This window comes from Misgurnus anguillicaudatus, chromosome 19 (assembly GCF_027580225.2).
Source record: "Misgurnus anguillicaudatus chromosome 19, ASM2758022v2, whole genome shotgun sequence".
Taxonomy (NCBI): domain Eukaryota; kingdom Metazoa; phylum Chordata; class Actinopteri; order Cypriniformes; family Cobitidae; genus Misgurnus; species Misgurnus anguillicaudatus.
In genome coordinates this window covers 44,199,278-44,218,250 of record NC_073355.2, presented here as the reverse complement: position 1 = coordinate 44,218,250, position 18,973 = coordinate 44,199,278, and the positions used below count along the sequence as shown (strand labels likewise).

The 18,973-nt window shown below is 37.5% G+C and overlaps 1 protein-coding gene across 1 annotated transcript in view; it reads left to right on the top strand.

The window, feature by feature from the left end:
• LOC129436645 (phospholipid-transporting ATPase ABCA3) overlaps positions 1 to 18,973 on the top strand; it is a 56,904-nt gene that overhangs the window by 22,941 nt on the left and 14,990 nt on the right. The window contains exons 9-18 of the mRNA XM_055194881.2: positions 6,032 to 6,205; positions 6,302 to 6,483; positions 10,037 to 10,183; positions 10,703 to 10,832; positions 13,418 to 13,572; positions 14,104 to 14,259; positions 14,357 to 14,567; positions 14,669 to 14,819; positions 18,239 to 18,337; positions 18,697 to 18,895. Of these exons, the coding sequence (XP_055050856.2) occupies positions 6,032 to 6,205; positions 6,302 to 6,483; positions 10,037 to 10,183; positions 10,703 to 10,832; positions 13,418 to 13,572; positions 14,104 to 14,259; positions 14,357 to 14,567; positions 14,669 to 14,819; positions 18,239 to 18,337; positions 18,697 to 18,895 (1,604 nt within the window). The remainder of the gene's footprint in view (positions 1 to 6,031; positions 6,206 to 6,301; positions 6,484 to 10,036; positions 10,184 to 10,702; positions 10,833 to 13,417; positions 13,573 to 14,103; positions 14,260 to 14,356; positions 14,568 to 14,668; positions 14,820 to 18,238; positions 18,338 to 18,696; positions 18,896 to 18,973) is intronic.

Below are 18,973 nucleotides of genomic sequence, written 5' to 3'. Positions count from 1 at the left end.
TATTTTACAAGTTTTCCCACTTAGAAATCATGGAGGGGTCTGAAATTGTCATCGTAGGTGCATGTCCACTGTGAGAGACGTAATCTAAAAAAAATCCAGAAATCACAATATATGATTTTTTTTATATTTATTTGTATGATACAGCTGCAAATAAGTATTTGAACACCTGTCTATCAGCTAGAATTCTGACCCTCAAAGACCTGTAATGGTGCGTTTACACCAACCGCGGTAGAGGCGTGAATTGCGAGTGATTTCAATGTTAAGTCAATGTGCAGACGCGTTGACGCGCGTCAGGAGGTCCCGCGGCGCGGAAGAGGCGTTCGGCGCGGAGCGGAAGACGCGTTTCCGCCTCATTAGCGCGTGAACCTCGCGCGAAAGGCGCGAATTGAGCGTTGTGCGCGGTACCCGCGAATGGTGCTATTGTGCATTTTGCGGTTCACGCGAATTTGCGGCTGACGCCCGAGTTGAAAAATTTTAACTTCGGAATTTCGCGCCGCGTTAACCAATCAGGAGCCTGCCTGCTGCTGTGGTGGCAGCCCCGCCCCGAGTCACTCGCTCAAGTAGTCACTCGGAGCTATATGACACAAGTTGTTATTTCTATTAGGAGACAGGAATAAAAAAGACCTCGCTTGGAAGAGTGTCAGTAAGGACTTTGGGCAACCTGGTAAGTTGTAATACACACTTCACTTTTGAGTCACGTGACGTTTATCGACCCGCGCCGTTTATTTTCCCCCTATAGTAAGGTTGCCCAATACAAACTGGTAACTCTCTTGATAAATACACAAGTAACATCAGTCATCTTGCAAACAGACACTCGCACAGCAGTTGCCCCTCCCACAAGAAGCAGATTTTGCCTCGGACGCGCGTCAAATGCTCGCTTTTTCCGCGCGTCTACTCCGCTCTACACGCGCGAATGCATTCAAAGTGTTCAAGCGACAAACTAGGCGCGGTAGATGCGATTTTGACGCCCAAAACGCGTTTGGTGTAAACCCTGTATTAGTCTGCTTTTAAAATGTCCACCTCCACTCCATTTATTATCCTAAATTAGATGCACCTGTTTGAGGTCGTTAGCTGCATAAAGACACCTGTCCACCCTATACAATCAGTAAGAATCCAACTACTAACATGGCCAAGACCAAAGAGCTGTCCAAAGACACTAGAGACAAAATTGTACACTTCCACAAGGCTGTAAAGGGCTGCAGGGAAATTGCCAAGCAGCTTGGTGAAAAGAGGTCCACTGTTGGAGCAATTATTAGAAAATGGAAGAAGCTAAATATGACTGTCAATCTCCCTTGGACTGGGGCTCCATGCAAGATCTCACCTCGTGGGGTCTCAATGATCCTAAGAAAGGCGAGAAATCAGCCCAGAACTACACGGGAGGAGCTGGTCAATGACCTGAAAAGAGCTGGGACCACCGTTTCCAAGGTTAGTGTTGTTAATACACCAAGACGTCATGGTTTGAAATCATGCATGGCACGGAAGGTACCCCTGCTTAAACCAGCACATGTCCAGGCCCGTCTTAAGTTTGCCAATGACCATTTGCATGATCCGGAGGAGTCATGGGAGAAAGCCATGTGGTCAGATAAGAACAAAATAAAACTTTTTGGTCATAATTCCACTAAACGTGTTTGGAGGAAGAAGAACGATGAGTACCATCCCAAGAACACCATCCCTACTGTGAAGCATGGGGGTGGTAGCATCATGCTTTGGGGGTGTTTTTCTGCACATGGGACAGGGCGACTGCACTGTATTAAGGAGAGGATGACGGGGGCCATGTATTGCAAGATTTTGGGGAACAACACAAGGCTGGGTCTTCCAACATGGCAATAAAAATGGCTTTTTGGAAAGTTTTTGGTACTTTGAAAGAATTTTAGACATTAAATTGCACAACCCAGAAGCAATAATCCATAACAAATGGAAAAAGGACGGCTCTTCGAAGAACATTTAATCATTATTTTACATAAATATGCATTTGTATGGAAAGTATTAAAGGAACAGTATGTAGGATTGTGGCCAAAACTGGTATTGCAATCACAAAACTTGTGGCTAAAACTGGTATTGCAATCACACAACTGGTGACCAATACACAAAATGACAACATAAACATCAGTTGAGGGCTGCAACTCCACTTTTTAAATGACAATATCCTGGCCAGACCACTGCTGTGAGTGATATAAGTATTTGAAACGAAAATGATTTCTTAATGTCTAGTGACATATCAGGGCCATTTTATAATTAATTAATATACATTTCTTACATACTGTTCCTTTAAAAAAAAGGTTAAAAGACTTAAACAGAGACATTGGATGGGTATTTAAACCATGCAATATTGACGCACGAGATACCGATATGGTTAAAAACTTTATTTTTCATGATAAGGTTTGCATGGAATTGCCCAAATAGCTATAAAGATAAGACTGTAACATTGAAGCTTTGTCTGGCAATAATCTTTTATGAACTGCTGATGGAAGATTCAGCTTTTCAAAAGCCTTTTCTCCTATTTCAGCTGGCTAATGAAACGGAAATGAGCTTGTCAAACCCAAAATTGTCCATCCATTCCTGAATGCAAGAGACATCAGAGCTTTTATACTTCATTCATTTTAATGGCTGATTGTCATAGAGAATTTCCATATTTACATAAAGAAAAGTCTTCTACTTACGAATATTAATTTTTGCAACATTATTTTCATGACAATTAGTCTAATGACCCTGGCAAAATGTCACTACTGCTTTAATGTCTTATTGCCCAGACACTATACATTTAAAAAAAAATTATTAATATGATGTTTTAATACTTCACAATTTAACATATAACATATCGATGTTATTATTTCCAATAATGAGAGTAAATACTTCTTGTTTCCATGTAGTTTTATTTTCTAATTATCCGCTAATAACAGGTATAGTCTCGGATTTATGAAACCTTGTAATTCTGTATAAGCACCTATTGTATTATTGACTCTCTATGACAGTGGTTCTCAAACTGGGGGCCGGGGGCCCCGGGGGGCCACGAGATAGTGCCAGGGGGCCCCAGTTTTATGACATTTTATCAAATACATTAATTTACCATGAATTCTGTGCAATTAAACCCGAAAAAATAAAGCCACCAACCAACAGCACCACTTTGTATAACTTAATATGTTTTGTTTAATTAAAATGTTAAATTTTTCGAACAGTTTTTTGTCATAAATTTTCTTTGGGGGGCCGCGAAGGAACATAGTGTACACAAGGGGGGCCGCACGCAGAAAAAGTTTGAGAACCACTGCTCTATGACATATCACTTGATTGTTTCCTTGTCTTTGTGAGTCACTTTGGATAAAAGCGTGTGCTAAATGCCTAAATGTAATAATTGTGGTTATTATTTCCAAAGCCCAATGCACAGCACAAATGATGAACTCGTATTTAATTTAATTAATTTAAATGGAAAACACGTTACTGTGGACGTATTTCGTTATTTGGTGTCGTAATGAAGACAGAAAAATATGCCTGTAATGGTTATATATGCGTTGCGCTGTTTTTGGATATTGGCAAGACTGCGAGTCGTGTTGACAGCGTTCGGGGAAAATTTCCTATTGTTAAGTTTACTATGAATTTCCACTTAAGATGTGTGACAAAAACACACGCGCACTTCATTTAATGGAGTATAGATGTGATTAAAGTGTTTACATGGCCGTGTATTGCGATTAAAATCGGCATACACATGTTTTAATACAATTATACTTGCTGCGATAATGAGCATAATCGCATTATTTTAATCAAAGTATTGTGTTTACATGAGATTAAGTGTAATCGCAATACTGTATCTCATTATAATCCCATTATGAGGGTGCATGTAAACATAATCATTGAAAATGTATTCAAATCATAAAATATTTTTAATCTTAATTTAATCTTAAAATAAACCTAATTCTCTAAATGTCATTTCTAAACAGCATGATAAATCTGATGTACAATAAAGTTAGTTATTTTTGTCCTCCAAATCTTTCAGCACAGCAAGACCACGACTCTAAGATTGAATCTCTTCCTTCAACGACTTTCTTTATTCTAAACCCTGTAGAGATTTTAACAATCACAGATTTCTAGATGCTGAAAATGGAGCTTAATCAACATGTCCCGCTCCGTCAGTCCGGCCCATTCAAACACCAAATGACACATTGTTGAGTCTGAAGGGCCTCACGCGTCTTTTTGTCCATTTGAGATGTGAATGCAAAAATAACCCGGTGTGTCATTTTACTTCATTTTCTGCTCAGCGGTGCAGCTCCTTCTTTTCCTGTCCTTTCTTGTATTTTCTCTTTTGTGGCCGTCTGATGGTGATAAGACGAGAAGAGCCTCACATCACATTCAGGTTTATAATAGAGATCTTCACAGCAGATTTACGCTAATACTCAGGCTCATGTCACGGTTACGCTGCACCCGAAAAATTTAATCTATTACATTCAGCATGAAAAAAATATCATTTTAAAATTGTTGAGATTTTTGGCATTGTGGCATTTTTATTATTCATGCCCCATGACTTTTATTATATAAGTTGCCCTCATATGTTACCGTATTAGTTGACTAAATGTTTGATAGTTGAAGAAAGGTGCTTATTCAGTTTTATTAGATTATAATCCATTTATAAACACAATAAAATGTGCAATAATATGATGTATATTATATTGTACTCTTTATATTGTCTATTTAATTATTTTCCCATTTTTCTGTTTTTTTTCTTCTTCATGGAAAGCTGCTATAGACGCTTTCAGCAGTAACAACATAAACAAACAGCTGTCGTGGTCCGCACGTAACTTCCGGTAAACTCCGCTAAGAATAAATAACAACAAAGTTCTTTAAACGTAGATAACAAGCAAAAAAACAACACATAGATTACATAGGAAACCAAAACATTTGTTATTTTCGACGAGGCATTTGTTCAAGAGATCAGTTTAGCAACTAGTCAGACCATTAAAAAAAATGAAAGAGGAAGTAAAGTTCAGATCCAGACGTGTATTGCGTCAGCGCACGTGCGTCCAATGAAACCGTCTATAAAACAATGCAGCATTGTAAAATAATTTAATTTTTTTTTTTATTTTATATAAATAAATTTGAAATTTTAATTTAAGTACTATTAAGATGACCGTAGCCAGTCAATATGGTCAATATGGCCGCTCTAGTGACAGAAGTCCCGCTTTCCAGTTAAAAGAACCAATCATCATTCGATAAAGAGTGATGATACGCAGTTGCTGAAACAAGGCGCAGTTTGAGTTTAAGAAACAAGTTATGGTACAGTTCATGTTAGGTTTAATTGTTGGTTAGAAATATTTCGTTTGTGTTTTAGCCTGCGATTTTAAAGATATCTGTCTTGCATGACTGAGATAACTGCCCGGAGACGTTGGCAAACATAGCCGCCTAGTGGCGCAACTTCCTATGGTTTGATTCACGATTTTATATTTCATTTGGTGTGTAAGTGTGTATTAGTACATGTTAACAATATGCTAAAGTTATAAACCACAAAGTAAACAATGACGCGAGTTATTGTTTCCAACTTAAATCTCTTTTCTTGGACTACAACAAACACACGGATTGTAAGCAACAGTTTACTTCCTGGGATTGGTGATGTAGAGAAGACCGACATTATCATAATTCCTCCCGCTTTGACTCGCAGCCTGTAAGTTAACTCTTAGCATTGCATTGTGAGCGAATCTTTTAAACATGGTAAGGAGCGTCACATTTCCTGTTGATGCCAGAGGTATTCAGACCAATCACAACGAACGTACAGATTAGCTGGCCAATCAGGGACACAGAGCTTTTCAAATCCGTGCATTTTAGGAAGAGTGTGAAATCTGGAGCTACAAATAAGGTGTTTGTTTTTTATAATAAACCACTCGAACACAAAATAACGACGTTTTTAGAAATGAAAAAGGTGCTCTTTAAAGGGCTTAAGAGCTGAATCTTAATCTAAATGCTTATAATCAAATGTTTGTTTGATGGATTATATAATGCAGGTCTCGAGTTTTGATTTACTTTCATATAATTTGTCCTCTCATTGTAGCGAATGTGGCAGCAGCCGCAGGTGGCTTCATCTACTTCCTGAGCTACCTGCCGTATCTCTTCCTGTGGCCTCGCTATGACCTGCTGTCACACGGCCAGAAAGTCTCCGCCTGTCTCATCTCCAATGTGGCTATGGCCATGGGAGCCCAACTGATCGGCATGTTTGAGGGCAAAGGTCAGGGGTCAAACTTAACTTAATGTTTCCTTATACCATGATTTTCCATACTGGTTTTATATGGGAGTTGTCGTTCATATTCCGTGTTGTTCTCAGGGACGGGCATCCAGTGGCATAACCTATTTGATCCGGTGACGGTGGACGATGACTTCTCTCTGGCTCAGGTGCTCGGACTGCTACTGCTGGACGCTCTGCTGTACGGCCTGGTCGCCTGGTACGTCGAAGCGGTGTTCCCCGGAGAGTACGGAGTCCCTCTGCCATGGTATTTCTTCATCCTGGTATGTGTCGCATAGATTTATATTGACTGTTACCGTAAAACAAGTGAATACAAGATCTTGGGACATGTCACGTCATGTATATCAGACAGAGAAATTGCAAAGGCTTTTTGAGAAAGAGATAGATTTGTTTTTCTTTGATGTTGACTTTTAATCTTTAAAGGGGACCTATTATGCCCATTTTTTTCAAGATGTAGTGTAATGTTCAGGTGTGCCCAGAATATATCTGTGCACTGCAAAAAATGATTTTCAAGAAAACATTTTCTTAGTATTTTTGTCTTGTTTTCAGGAAAAATTCTTAAAAATTCTTAAACTAAGATGCTTTTTCTTGATAAGCAAAACAACCCAAGAAAATTTGTCTAGTTTCTAGACCAAAAATATTAAATTTAAGTAATTCTGTGCATAAAACAAGCAAAAAAATCTTGAACATTTTTCTTAAACACTAAATTCAAGAAAACTTTGCTTACCCCATTGGCAGATTTTTTGCTTGTTTTATGCACAACATTACTTGAGAATTTTTACATGTTTTTACTCAAAATAAGACAAAAATACTAAGAATTTTTTTCTTGAAAATCATTTTTTGCAGTGTGAAGTTTCAGCACAAAATACCCCATTTATTATAGCATGTCCAAAATGGCCATAATTTAGGTGGGTGGCAAAAATACGTCATATTATGATTTGCATGTGCACTGGAAAAAATTACTATCTTACTTAGTATTTTAGTATTATTTTCAGTAGAAATAAAAAAAATTATTAAATCAAGTTGTATTTTCTTGGTAAGCAAATGACCTAAGAAATTTAAGCAAATTATTTGTGCTTAAAACAAGCAAAAAATTCTGCCAATGGAATAAGACATTTTTTGCTTATTTTTTCTTGTATTAAGTAAATTCAAGAAAAGATTTCTTATTCCATTGGCAGATTTTTTTTGTGCTTGTTTTAAGCACAAATTCGCTTAAATTTGATATGTTTTGTCTAAAAACTAGACTTATTTTCTTAGGTCATTTGCTCATCAAGAAAATACATTTCGATTTAAGAATTTTTAGAAATTTTTACTGAAAAAAAGACAAAAATACTAAGTAAAAAAAGTCATTTTTTGCAGTGTGTATTCCTTTAAATGCAAATTAGCTGCTGTTCTTTACTCCCTTACAAAAAACAGTAAGCGTTTTCATTTAAAAAATAGATCTTATTTCTATACAGTCTGAGACAATAGTATCTCACTATTGAGATATGGCGGACCGTGTACAACTCGCTGAGAGCAGAAACTATGGCAGTGCAGGCCTGTCAGTCGGTAGCTGTGGGTGGGGCTTTATCAGTGTGATGTCATATTTTCAAGAGAATCCGAACAGCATGTTTTATAAGACCACTTTGGTTAAATGGGGATTAAAAAAAATGAAGTGGCCGGATTTTTTTTCATTGTAGGGTTGTTGTGTTCACACACCGCCAACACGCATTTTTGTCCAAACACCTTGTAAAAGTGGATTTTGCATAATAGGTCCCTTTAAAACTACTTAGATGCCTAAGCAGAAGCCAAATTTTTACAGTTTGTGTACATATTTCCTTTATTTTCTGTTTGTATCTTAACTATTTCCTTGCCATTGACGAGTTATCTCATCAGTTAAGACATTAAAACATTTGCATTAAAAATAACGTGTTCCTGATGAATTCTTATGTTAATCTGCGTTACCGCACTTACCAAATTTATACAAAAACAGAGTTTAAAATTAGTAAATAACTTTTTTGGCTTCAGTGTATGTTTTGATAATTGTTCTGAATCTGATCTCTAACAAAATTCCTTCACAAAAATGCAATTATTTCAGCTTTTTGCTAAAAAAACTCATATTTAAGAGTTTATAAGCAGCAGGGTTCCCACGGGTCCTTGAAATCCATGAAAGTTTATGAATCTGGGGAAAAAAATCAAGGCCCTGAAAATATACATGCATAGATACAGGTCATTGAAAGTGCTTGAATCTATTTTATGCAAGAAGTTTTCTGGAAAAAATCAATATTATTCCTTGTGTAGTGTAGGATAATATCATAAAAACTCTAGACTTTTTATGCACACGTGCTAAACTGTTCGCTTCAAATGCTTATATCTTCTGTATGCAAATGTTGATTCATACCAAAATGTTTTTTTTGTATAGTTGTGTTTGACACATGAAAACGTCTCGGGTTACGTATGTAACTGTTGTTCCCTGAGAAGGGAACGAGACGCTGCGTCTTCCTTGCCGTACTTCCTGTGTCCCTGTAACGCCGTCTTTGGCAATATTTCAGATCGCGATATACTTCCTGGCTTTCGTCTTCCTGTCTTTGTCAATAATCCTCATTGTTGGTTTAATTTGATATACACATTCAGACGCACTTACCCCTTGAGGCGTCCCCAAAGTGTCACCGTAGTGACGCAGCGCGAGTTCCTGCGAAAGGGAACTGTAACAATATATCTTTAAAGGTGACCTTGCTCTCACTTGAAATGTGTCTCCACATTTAGTCTTTGAATTTGAGGGTATTGCACCTGGAAAGTTCTTGAAAGGTCATTCAATTTGAAGTTAACTAAAGTGTGGAAGCAGAGAAAAATGTGTTTATTGTTTGTTTGAAAGCAGAGGGTCTGTTATTTTATTTGATATATTTTTATATTTATATATTTTTAGAAGAAAATTTTCCTGAAAAACATTTTGTGAAACTTTTGTGAAAATCACAAAAAATGCTGGTGGGCAACTTTCCAAAAAATGGCTGGCGGGGAATGAGTTAATAAAGAGACTGAAAATTGAGGATAAATGATCATTAAAACATTGCTCAAACTTGTCCAGACACGTACTTAAGTTTTAAGGAGAAGGTTGTGGTTCCTGTCATCATCCAGTAATCACAATAGTTAAATCTGTTATTCTCGTGGTCATCATGTGAGTTTGTATGTGTGTGAATCTCGGGTCAAAATAACATTAGCAGAATTGAAACCAACATACTGTATGTCAAGGCTTGATCTTCTCCCAGCTGGAGCTTCCTGACGTACAGACTCTTAAAAGACAGGAAGCATTTAATCTCAGCAGGAAACCTTGCTTATGTCATCAAGACATCACAGGAAGTCCATACGCAAGCTTATCACCTCACCTACGTGATTTACTGTGAAATGTGTAATGGGAGAGAAGTGAGCTATTGTATATGCAGGACACCCACTGCGTTAATGTTTGTGTTCGCAGATGATTTTTAAAAATCCTGCTGGAGTAAAAGTTCAGCAATGGCCTTTCAGTTGATGGTGTCTGGCACCTTTACTCGCAATACATTTAAACACAGAGTGACTTGTTAAATTGGAGGTTAAGGTTAAATGAAATATTTCATACTGGAACTGATGTTGTGGTTAAATCTGTCTGCATGTGAAAGTTTTAGCATTATGAATTCATTTAGCGTTAAGAAAGGTCACACTGGATGCCACCGACCTGGAGTGCTTTTTTAATAAATAAATTGCTCAAATGTAGTCATTTTGTTTATCATGTCCTCATGTTTACATACAGAATTACTATAATGTTTTAGTCTAATATTTGCCCTCCATATCTACCGCCCACAGCCGTCATACTGGTGCAGTAGTCCTCGCGTGGCCTTCCTGAAAGAGAAAGAGGACGAGGAAGATGCTGAGAAGGCCCAGATCAGCGAGTTCATCGAGGAAGAGCCAGCTGGTCTGGTCTCAGGAGTCAAGATCAAACATTTAGCAAAGGTACATTATTATGATTTATTATTAAAGGAAAACACCACAGTTTTTCAAAATTTTACTATGCTTTTACCTCAACTTGGATGATTTAATACACCTATCTTTTATCAATGCGTGCACTTAATCTTTGTACAGCGCCTTGTGAATGTGTTAGCATTTAGCCTAGCGCCATTCATTCATATGGATCCAAACAGAATTTAGAAGCCACCAAACACTTCCATGTTTTTCCTATTTAAATACTGTTACATGAGCAGTTACACGAGTAAGTATGGTGGCACAAATAAAAGATTTGTTTGGAGCCATAGGAATGAATGGGGCTAGGCTAAATGCTAACACATTCAAGAAGCCCTGTACAAAGATTAAAAGTGCACGCATTGAAAAAAAGATAGGTGTGTATCAATTAATCTAAATTGAGGTAGGAACATGGTAAAATATTGAAAAACGGGGGTGTATTCCTTTTAAGAATCACTAAAGATACATGAAAGACTCCACTAGCTCAATGTGCATGGATGATTTTTGTCACAGGTGTTTAAAGTTGGCAGTAAGACTAAAGAAGCAGTGAGAGACCTAACAATCAACATGTTTGAAGGCCAAATCACCGTCCTGTTGGGTCACAACGGAGCTGGCAAGACCACCACACTGTCAATGCTCACAGGTAAGAGTTATGATATATAAACATTATTATTGATATATAAATTGTGATTGATTGCACAAACGTTTGCACTTAGATTGTACTTAACTGCATTACAAACTAGCAAATGAAAAGTACAATCGATTGCTTGTACAAAGACTGATTTAGATGAAGTATAAAGGCCAGACACAGCCAAATACACATGTGAATACACATCAGTACAGTCAATGTAAATGGGATCTCTCACACCTAACACTGTAAACAACAATAGCAGAGATCAGTTAACCAGAGCCCTTTTCACACTAAGATTACGGGAAATACACAGAAAATTTTTCCGGGATCGTTTGATTTGTGGTTCATTCACACTGACAATGATTTTCCGATCCTGTATATGCGCGATTCTCATGAAAACTTGGTTTTAAAAATGTCAAGCATGAAAATGTAAAAATTGCTTAAATTTACTTTTTTTCCCACCAGACATTGAAAAACAAAGTCTGGAGTAAATGGGAACATTTATTTAAAAACTTTTACTTATCATTTAACACTTTTTGTAACATAATTTAAAAAATTAGTCCTAAAAAATCTCATTACCGCAATAGTCAGAAAACATCAACACTGACATATTTTTTAAATGACATGACAAACCTGAAAGAACATAATTTGGAGATTCTGCACATGCATTTAAAATCAAAGTATTATGCTTCTATGAATTAAATTAACATTTAATAAGCATCTGTTGCGGTAATGATAATCAAAATGTCGTGTAAGCATTCTGACAAGACAATATTTCAAATTAACTGTAAAGAAATGATCTTACCTGGTAGCCATCTTGAAGTAACTGGTCCATGTGCTTGGTCACTCAAAATCAAACTTTATTAAAATTCTGTATGTGTGCTTAAACTGTTCTCAAAAAGTGTTGCGGAGGATGAGAACATCAGGCATGGACACATCATTTTCCTAATTTTTCTTCATTATTATTATACATGAATATTCAGTAAATATTTTTTCTGTCATCTAAAGTAGTCTAGCAAAACATCCATTTATTTTTTTTCTTAATATTTTTGTGTTAATTTGATTAAATTACAACATAACGCATGTTCAAACACAGCCGGACACATTGCGGTAATGAGAATTTCAGCAGAAAATGAGATAAAATTTCCAATTATAAATTCTTATGTTGAAATGACACATTGTGCAAGGTAGAACACAGTATTGTGTTAATTCTGATGCTTTTTAATGTTACTATATTACACATTTTAAAGCTAAAATCATTAGTGCCGTGGTGTTTTAATGGTTTCGTGAGAATCACCCATATAGAGACGTGACATTTTTTTTTCCACAGCATGAAAAGTTTGCTAATTATCTGCTTTTTCTCTCTATAGAAACCACATGCATGCTTTTTGGTTTATGATAAGATCATAAGGAGTGTGCTCACAAATAAAATAAGAGAATAGAAAGGATAATTAAATATGATTACAACAGAAATAAATAAAAATATAAAAAATGCAACAAGTTGAACATTATGCATTAGTGGTATTGCAGAAAAAGTCTTTCAAAATCTTTCATTTTTCTTGTTTTTAACAAATTTAAGAGATTTTTGAAATGTTTCAATTTCAATTAGGAAATGTGGAAAGTTAGGCTGCGATTTAGAGAATTTTTGTTTGTGAATTAAATTTTTTCCAAGTAAAATAAAAAAATTAACAGTGTAATTAATTGGAATATTAGTTGTGCCTTCATAGTAACAAATTATTTATTTTAACTGAAAGGATTTGGATGTATCAAGGTGTTTACTTAAAGGGATAGTTCACCCAAAAATGAAAATAATGTCATTAATGATTCACCCTCATGTCATTACAAACGCGTAAAACCTCCGTTCATCTTCAGAACACAGTTTAAGATGTTTTATATTTAGTCAGAGAGCTTGTTGACCCTTCATTGAAAATCTACGTACGGTATACTGTCCATGTCCAGAAAGGTAATAAAAACATCATCAAAGTAGTCCATGTGACATCAGTGAGTCAGTTAAAATGTGTTGAAGCATTGAAAACACATTTAGGTCCAAAAATAAAAAAAAATATGACTTTATTCAGCATTGTCTTCTCTTCCGCGTCTGTTGTGAAGCGCATGCGAGAAACTAAAGTCACGTGACTGCAGTGACACGGCTGACGTGTTAACCTCAGACATGTTTGCGAAGTTCTTTTTTTTTCAAATTTACAGCGTGCGTCTCCCTCAGACTGTAAACGAAGCCGGGCGCACAAAAAAAACAAAAACAAAAAAGAAAACAGCCGGGGCGCACCAGATAACACGTCAGCCACGTCACTGCAGTCACATGACTTTAGTCTCTGAACCATAACTTCTTACGATGACACGCACATTCTCACTACGGCCACCCCTTACGGCATCGTTTCTGCATCTTGTTCACTTTCCATATATGTTACGGGAATGTTACTAGGTCCTCTTTTCCGGGAGCGATCCCAGAACATTTACGGAAGCGTTTGTGTTCACAAAGAAGCCTCTCTGCCAATTGTGCAAAAAAATTTAGACCAAAGTGCTGTAAGAATGAGGTTTATCAGTACTCACTATCATCGTGTTTCGTTTTTTCCTCTCAGGTCTCTTCCCTCCCAGCAGCGGTTGTGCATACATTAATGGTTATAATATATGTCAAGACATGGCTCTGATCCGCCGCAGTCTGGGTTTATGTCCACAGCACGACGTCCTCTTCGACAATCTCACCGTCCGAGAACATCTTCTCTTTTACACACAGGTAAACACAGATCACTTGAGAGTCTGTATTAGGAATCACCACTTATGTTATCTACTGTAGATAATATATTAGGATTGGGCAATATATCGGAATGTTTTCCCAGCCGGATATGGAATGAGACAATACCGTCTGATATAACCATCCATCTTTAAAACAGAAATGCACACTGAAGTCAGACGTAATGAAGTAGATAGACGTAATCTATCATATACTGCTGAATATATATTTGGGTCAATATTCTCTTTATTTTGAAGCCAAATTTATTTTGTATTTTATATTTATTTTGAACTCCTATGTTTCCTTGTGTAGACTTAAAAACTTTATATTATTCATGAGTTCATGTCAAGCCTTAAGTCTGTTAATGAAGTTTAATTTATTTGCAGTTTAAGTATAGCTTAAGTCTGTATCTTTTGGATAAAAGCGTCTGCCAAACGCATAAATATAAATGTCAATTTAATAGCCGATTATGTCCTTGAGATATTTATTTCACTGCAGCACTCCAATTTCTCTTGTATCACTCTCTTCTTCTAGCTAAAGGGTTTCCCTCGCAAAATGATCCCAGACGAGGTTGAGCGCATCATTCACATTCTTAACCTGGAAGATAAGCGGGATGCCAAATCCAAGACTCTGTCCGGAGGAATGAAGAGGAAGCTTTCCATCGGCATCGCCCTCATCGGAGACTCTAAGGTCGGTCTGCGCAAACTGTGTTTGAAGTCAAGCGTGTCATTTCTCGACCCCAGTGATGACATCACGCATGCGTTTGTTATTTGTTATTTCCCTGCAGGTGGTGATGCTGGACGAGCCCACCTCGGGTATGGACCCATCAGCCCGACGGTCCACCTGGGACCTGCTGCAGGGCGAGAAGCGAGGCCGTACCATCCTGCTCACCACACACTTCATGGACGAAGCCGATCTGCTGGGCGATCGGATCGCCATCATGGCTGGCGGAGAACTGCAGTGCTGCGGCTCGCCACTTTTTCTCAAAAACAAATACGGTACGGATGGGATATTTGTTTTTGACTGCTAACATGAATAAATGCTGCTCTCTTGTGGTCAGACAACCATTTTACAAGTCTTCCTCTTCAACTTCTTACAGGTGCTGGTTACCACATGGTGATCGTAAAGGATGCTTTATGTAACGTGTCAGAGATCACCCGTCTGGTCCACATGTATGTGCCAAACGCTACATTAGAGAGCAGCGCTGGAGCTGAGCTGTCCTACATACTGCCTAAAGAGAGCACCAACCGGTGAGAGACCGCTTCACATTACATGTTTATCCCGTATAAGTATAATTGCATCAACTAACAACAGAAATGGCAAAAAATAAATATAAAGCAAAGGAATTTGACAAAAATAAGAGAAATTAAGATTAATGGGTAATATTCTAGTTCAGGTGTTTTCAAACTTTTTGCAAGTCGAACCTCCTTGACCTACATTATTTACTTGAAGTACCCCTTGTTATTTTAAGGAGAAATTTTAATAATTTAAAAGCACAATTGCATGTAAACTTTTATTTTTCATCCATTTTAAAGTTTATATCAATAGTATTTTACATAGTTATTGTTATTATTATCTGTTAGTTGACCTTTATCTGGTAATTTCCTTTTATTGGTACATAAAACGTATCAAGTTCTTAGTTTTCGGATATATTGTAGGGTTTTGTAATGGTCACATGACATGCAGAATTAAACAAAATATTTATTTTTTTTGGTTAGGAAGTGTTTTATTTAGATTTATTATTTTTTAATTATTTACATTTTATTTTTTAATTGTAATTATTGTTTTTCATCAAATCACAAACCCCCTGCAATTCACTCACAAACCACTAGGGGTTCCCTGTTGTAGTTCATTTGTCACACATTCAGAATTTAATGGTCCAGTCGAGTGCATTGCATTGTGGGATTTTACCTAGTGTGTTGTACTTTAATACTGCGATAGATCATGAAGTAGGTCATCTTAGAATTCATTTGCATGTACAAATTTGCGTACCACCACATACTTTCAAAAATTATCCAAAAAAGTGACTTTTAGCATGGTAATATTTTAAGGACGTTACAGCGAATATTGGTGGTGAGCGCTTTGTCAAAACAAGTTCTTTGGCTTCGTCCATCTTTCCTGTTTTTGTAGAGAGAAAGGTAACGCCGTGAAATATCGGTTTTCTACTGGTCACATATCTCAGCTCTTTTCACACAGACATTAGGGAAAATACACGGAAAATGGCATGACCCACGCGTCTTCACTACAGCCAGCATGCCCCTTACGGCATTGTTTCTGTCTCTCATTTATCATTCCCTGAAAACGGCATCAGTCCAGTTTGACGACATTTCTCGTCGTGAATGTTAAAGGGGGGTTCAATGGTATTTCATGCATTCTGACTTATTAACACAGTTATAGAGTCGTTTCCTCATGCTAAACGTAGGCAAAGTGTCAAAAAAGCATTAGGGCGTGTTACAGAGTATTTCTGTGCCGAATGCACTTCGCCAGGGTTCGTACAAGTTTCGGCTAGTTTTTTTCGATTACTGGTCCAACTGACGTTTCAGGCTTTCTATACGTATCACTTCTTTATATGGGCACTTCCCCCGGAAATCCCCGCCCACCCGTCAATCAGCGGGAGACTTGCAAACATCTTATCAAGCGATACAGCTTTGTTTAATTTCAAAACTCAACAATGGCACGAAAGAAGAAGTGTGTTTGTGGATGTAAGGAGAAGAAATCCAGCCTTATGGAAACAATGGATATAGTTTATTATCCGGGGTAGTAGCGGAGTCTTGCGTGTGTGTTTAATGCGCTGGATTTTCCCAACCGGGTCATGAGTTGCACGCGGTAAGACAGACTTCTGTCTTATGTTGGAAATAGGCGCGTGCATATTATATAAATGACACGAACATGTAGTGAATCATAAGTTATAAGTGTTGTATAGTGTTGCATGACTCGTACTCGCTCCTTCCGCGGTATAACTCCTCCTTCATTTTTTCGTACGTTATCGGAAAGATTCGGTAAAGCTAATCTTTCTTTTATAAATCTGATTAAACTAAAGACTCTTCGGAGATATAAAGGATGTCATACTACTTTATAGGTACTCCAGATTAATATCAGAAATGCAGAAACAGCGTGTGTTACGTGAGCTTTAATCTGCATGTAAATCCCTCATTTTAAAGAGCTGAACCATAATTTCTGGTTGCGATGACACGCACGTCCTCACTAAGGCACGCCCCTTAAAGCATTGTTTTTTGTCTTTCATTTATCATTCCCTGATGCATCAGTCCAGTTTGCCGACATTTCTCGTCGTGAATGTTAATCTGCATGTAAATCCCACATTTTAAAGAGCTAAACCAGAATTTCTGGTTGTGATGACACGCACGTCCTCACTACGGCATGCCCCTTAGGGCATTGTTTCTGCGTCTTGTTCTCAAAGAATGCTTTCCGGGAATGTTACGGTAATATTATTAGTATTTAATATTATTAATATTATTACAGGATTGATCCCAGAACATTTACGTTCGCACAGCATCCTCTTTGTCTATTCTACAGAAATTTTTCTGGGACCAAAGTGCAGTGTGAATGAAGTTCATGTGATACGAATTGGCATGTCAGAGTGGCCTTAAACTTTGGTACGCAGCGAAATTTGAAATATCTTCCCACAAACTTGTGTTTTCAGTCTGATGCATTCGCATGCGTATGAATGGAAGTCATTGGAACGAAAAGTGTAGTGTGACCGCTAGGGCTAGGTATTGGCAAGGGCCTCACGATACAATACATATCACAATACATGGGGCATGATACAATGTATCACGATACGATACAATACGCTGTGCGTTGCGATACATTGCAATACTTTTTTATGTGAAAAAAAGATGAATTTTTTTCTTAAAGCCAAAGTGCTTCCACACGTCGCCTTTGAAAGCTGCAGGCATTTTTTTAATTTTCTGCCATATATATATACCAATAGTAGAGATTGACTGCAGATCACTGATGGAGAATCGTCATTACCAGCGTCATTGCTAAATTTAAGATAAGCTTACCCTTGTGCACCATCAAGCAAAAACCAAGTAATGTAAACTCCCTTTTTAGCAGCGAAAAACTTCCACATGAATCAAGAACAGCATGTCATATATATGCTCCATTGCTCCTGTGTTGTGCGTTTGTCTGTGTTGAGTTTATGATGATGTCACGACAGTAGAGACGCCCCAACTATAACGATAAATCTAAATTCCCACCCACTTTGAAGCGGTACTAAACTGCAGGGAAAATGCAAACCGAGCCAAAGTAAAGCGAACTGAGCCGAACCTAGCCGTACCATGCAGTGGAAAAGATCTTTTATTAGTTCTGCGCAGATGTGTAAGGATTTTATTAACTTATTGTGAATACTCAAGATTGTGATTATGCAAACACAAATGGCAGAAATTAAAGAAAGCAAAATATGTAAATATTACATATTATCCAGCCTAAATGCTGATATGATAAACATAACTTGGTGAAGTCTGAGTAATAGTGCTGTAGCACAGACAGACTAAATTTAACCAATAGTCTGATGCGTGGTGATGAAGGTCTTTTCTATAAACACACACAGACAATCTTCTTTTACTGAGAACTGTCAACAAAAGGATTTCATCTCATAAAATTCAGCTAATAATAAGCTTTTATTTGCTCTGAAATCTCTCTGCAGATTTGAGCTGCTGTTTGCCGAGTTGGAGATGAATCGAGAGGAGTTGGGCATCGCCAGCTATGGAGCGTCAGTCACGACCATGGAGGAGGTTTTTCTCAGGTATTCATAGAAAAGTCCCTAATCCTTTGAGATGGTACAAATCCCATACAAGGACGTTCACCCTTATGACTTCATAAAGGCCCCAAAACTTTTTGAGGCTTATACAACCTTGTCCTAGTTTACTCGGCACAGAAATACTCAGTCATGAGTCCAACTATTCTTTTAACTCTTTGCTCATGTTTAGCATGAGAATCTAATTGTTTAATGGTGTTAATAAGTCAGAATGTATAAAATAGCATTATACATCCCCTTTAAAAAAATTTATTAACAGCAGAAATTGGCATATGTCAAGTAAGCCATATGTGTCCTGAGATGTGTCTGAGTTCATATCTGTGTGCATTTGCATATGTATATATCAGGGTCGGCAAGCTCGTGGACTCCAGTTTGGATATTCAGGCCATCCAGCTTCCGCCTCTGCAGTATCAGCATGAACGCAGGTCACATGACTGGACGACGGACGACTCCAGCAGTGTTAGCGGTATGACTGACGTGACGGATTTTACTGACAGCGGCACTTTGATTTCCGAAGACTGCTCCAACATCAAACTGAACACGGGGGTGAGCTGATGTTTTTACTGAACACGAACTGCGCTTTGTGCGTCCAAAATGACTTTAAAATATGCTCAATTGTATCCT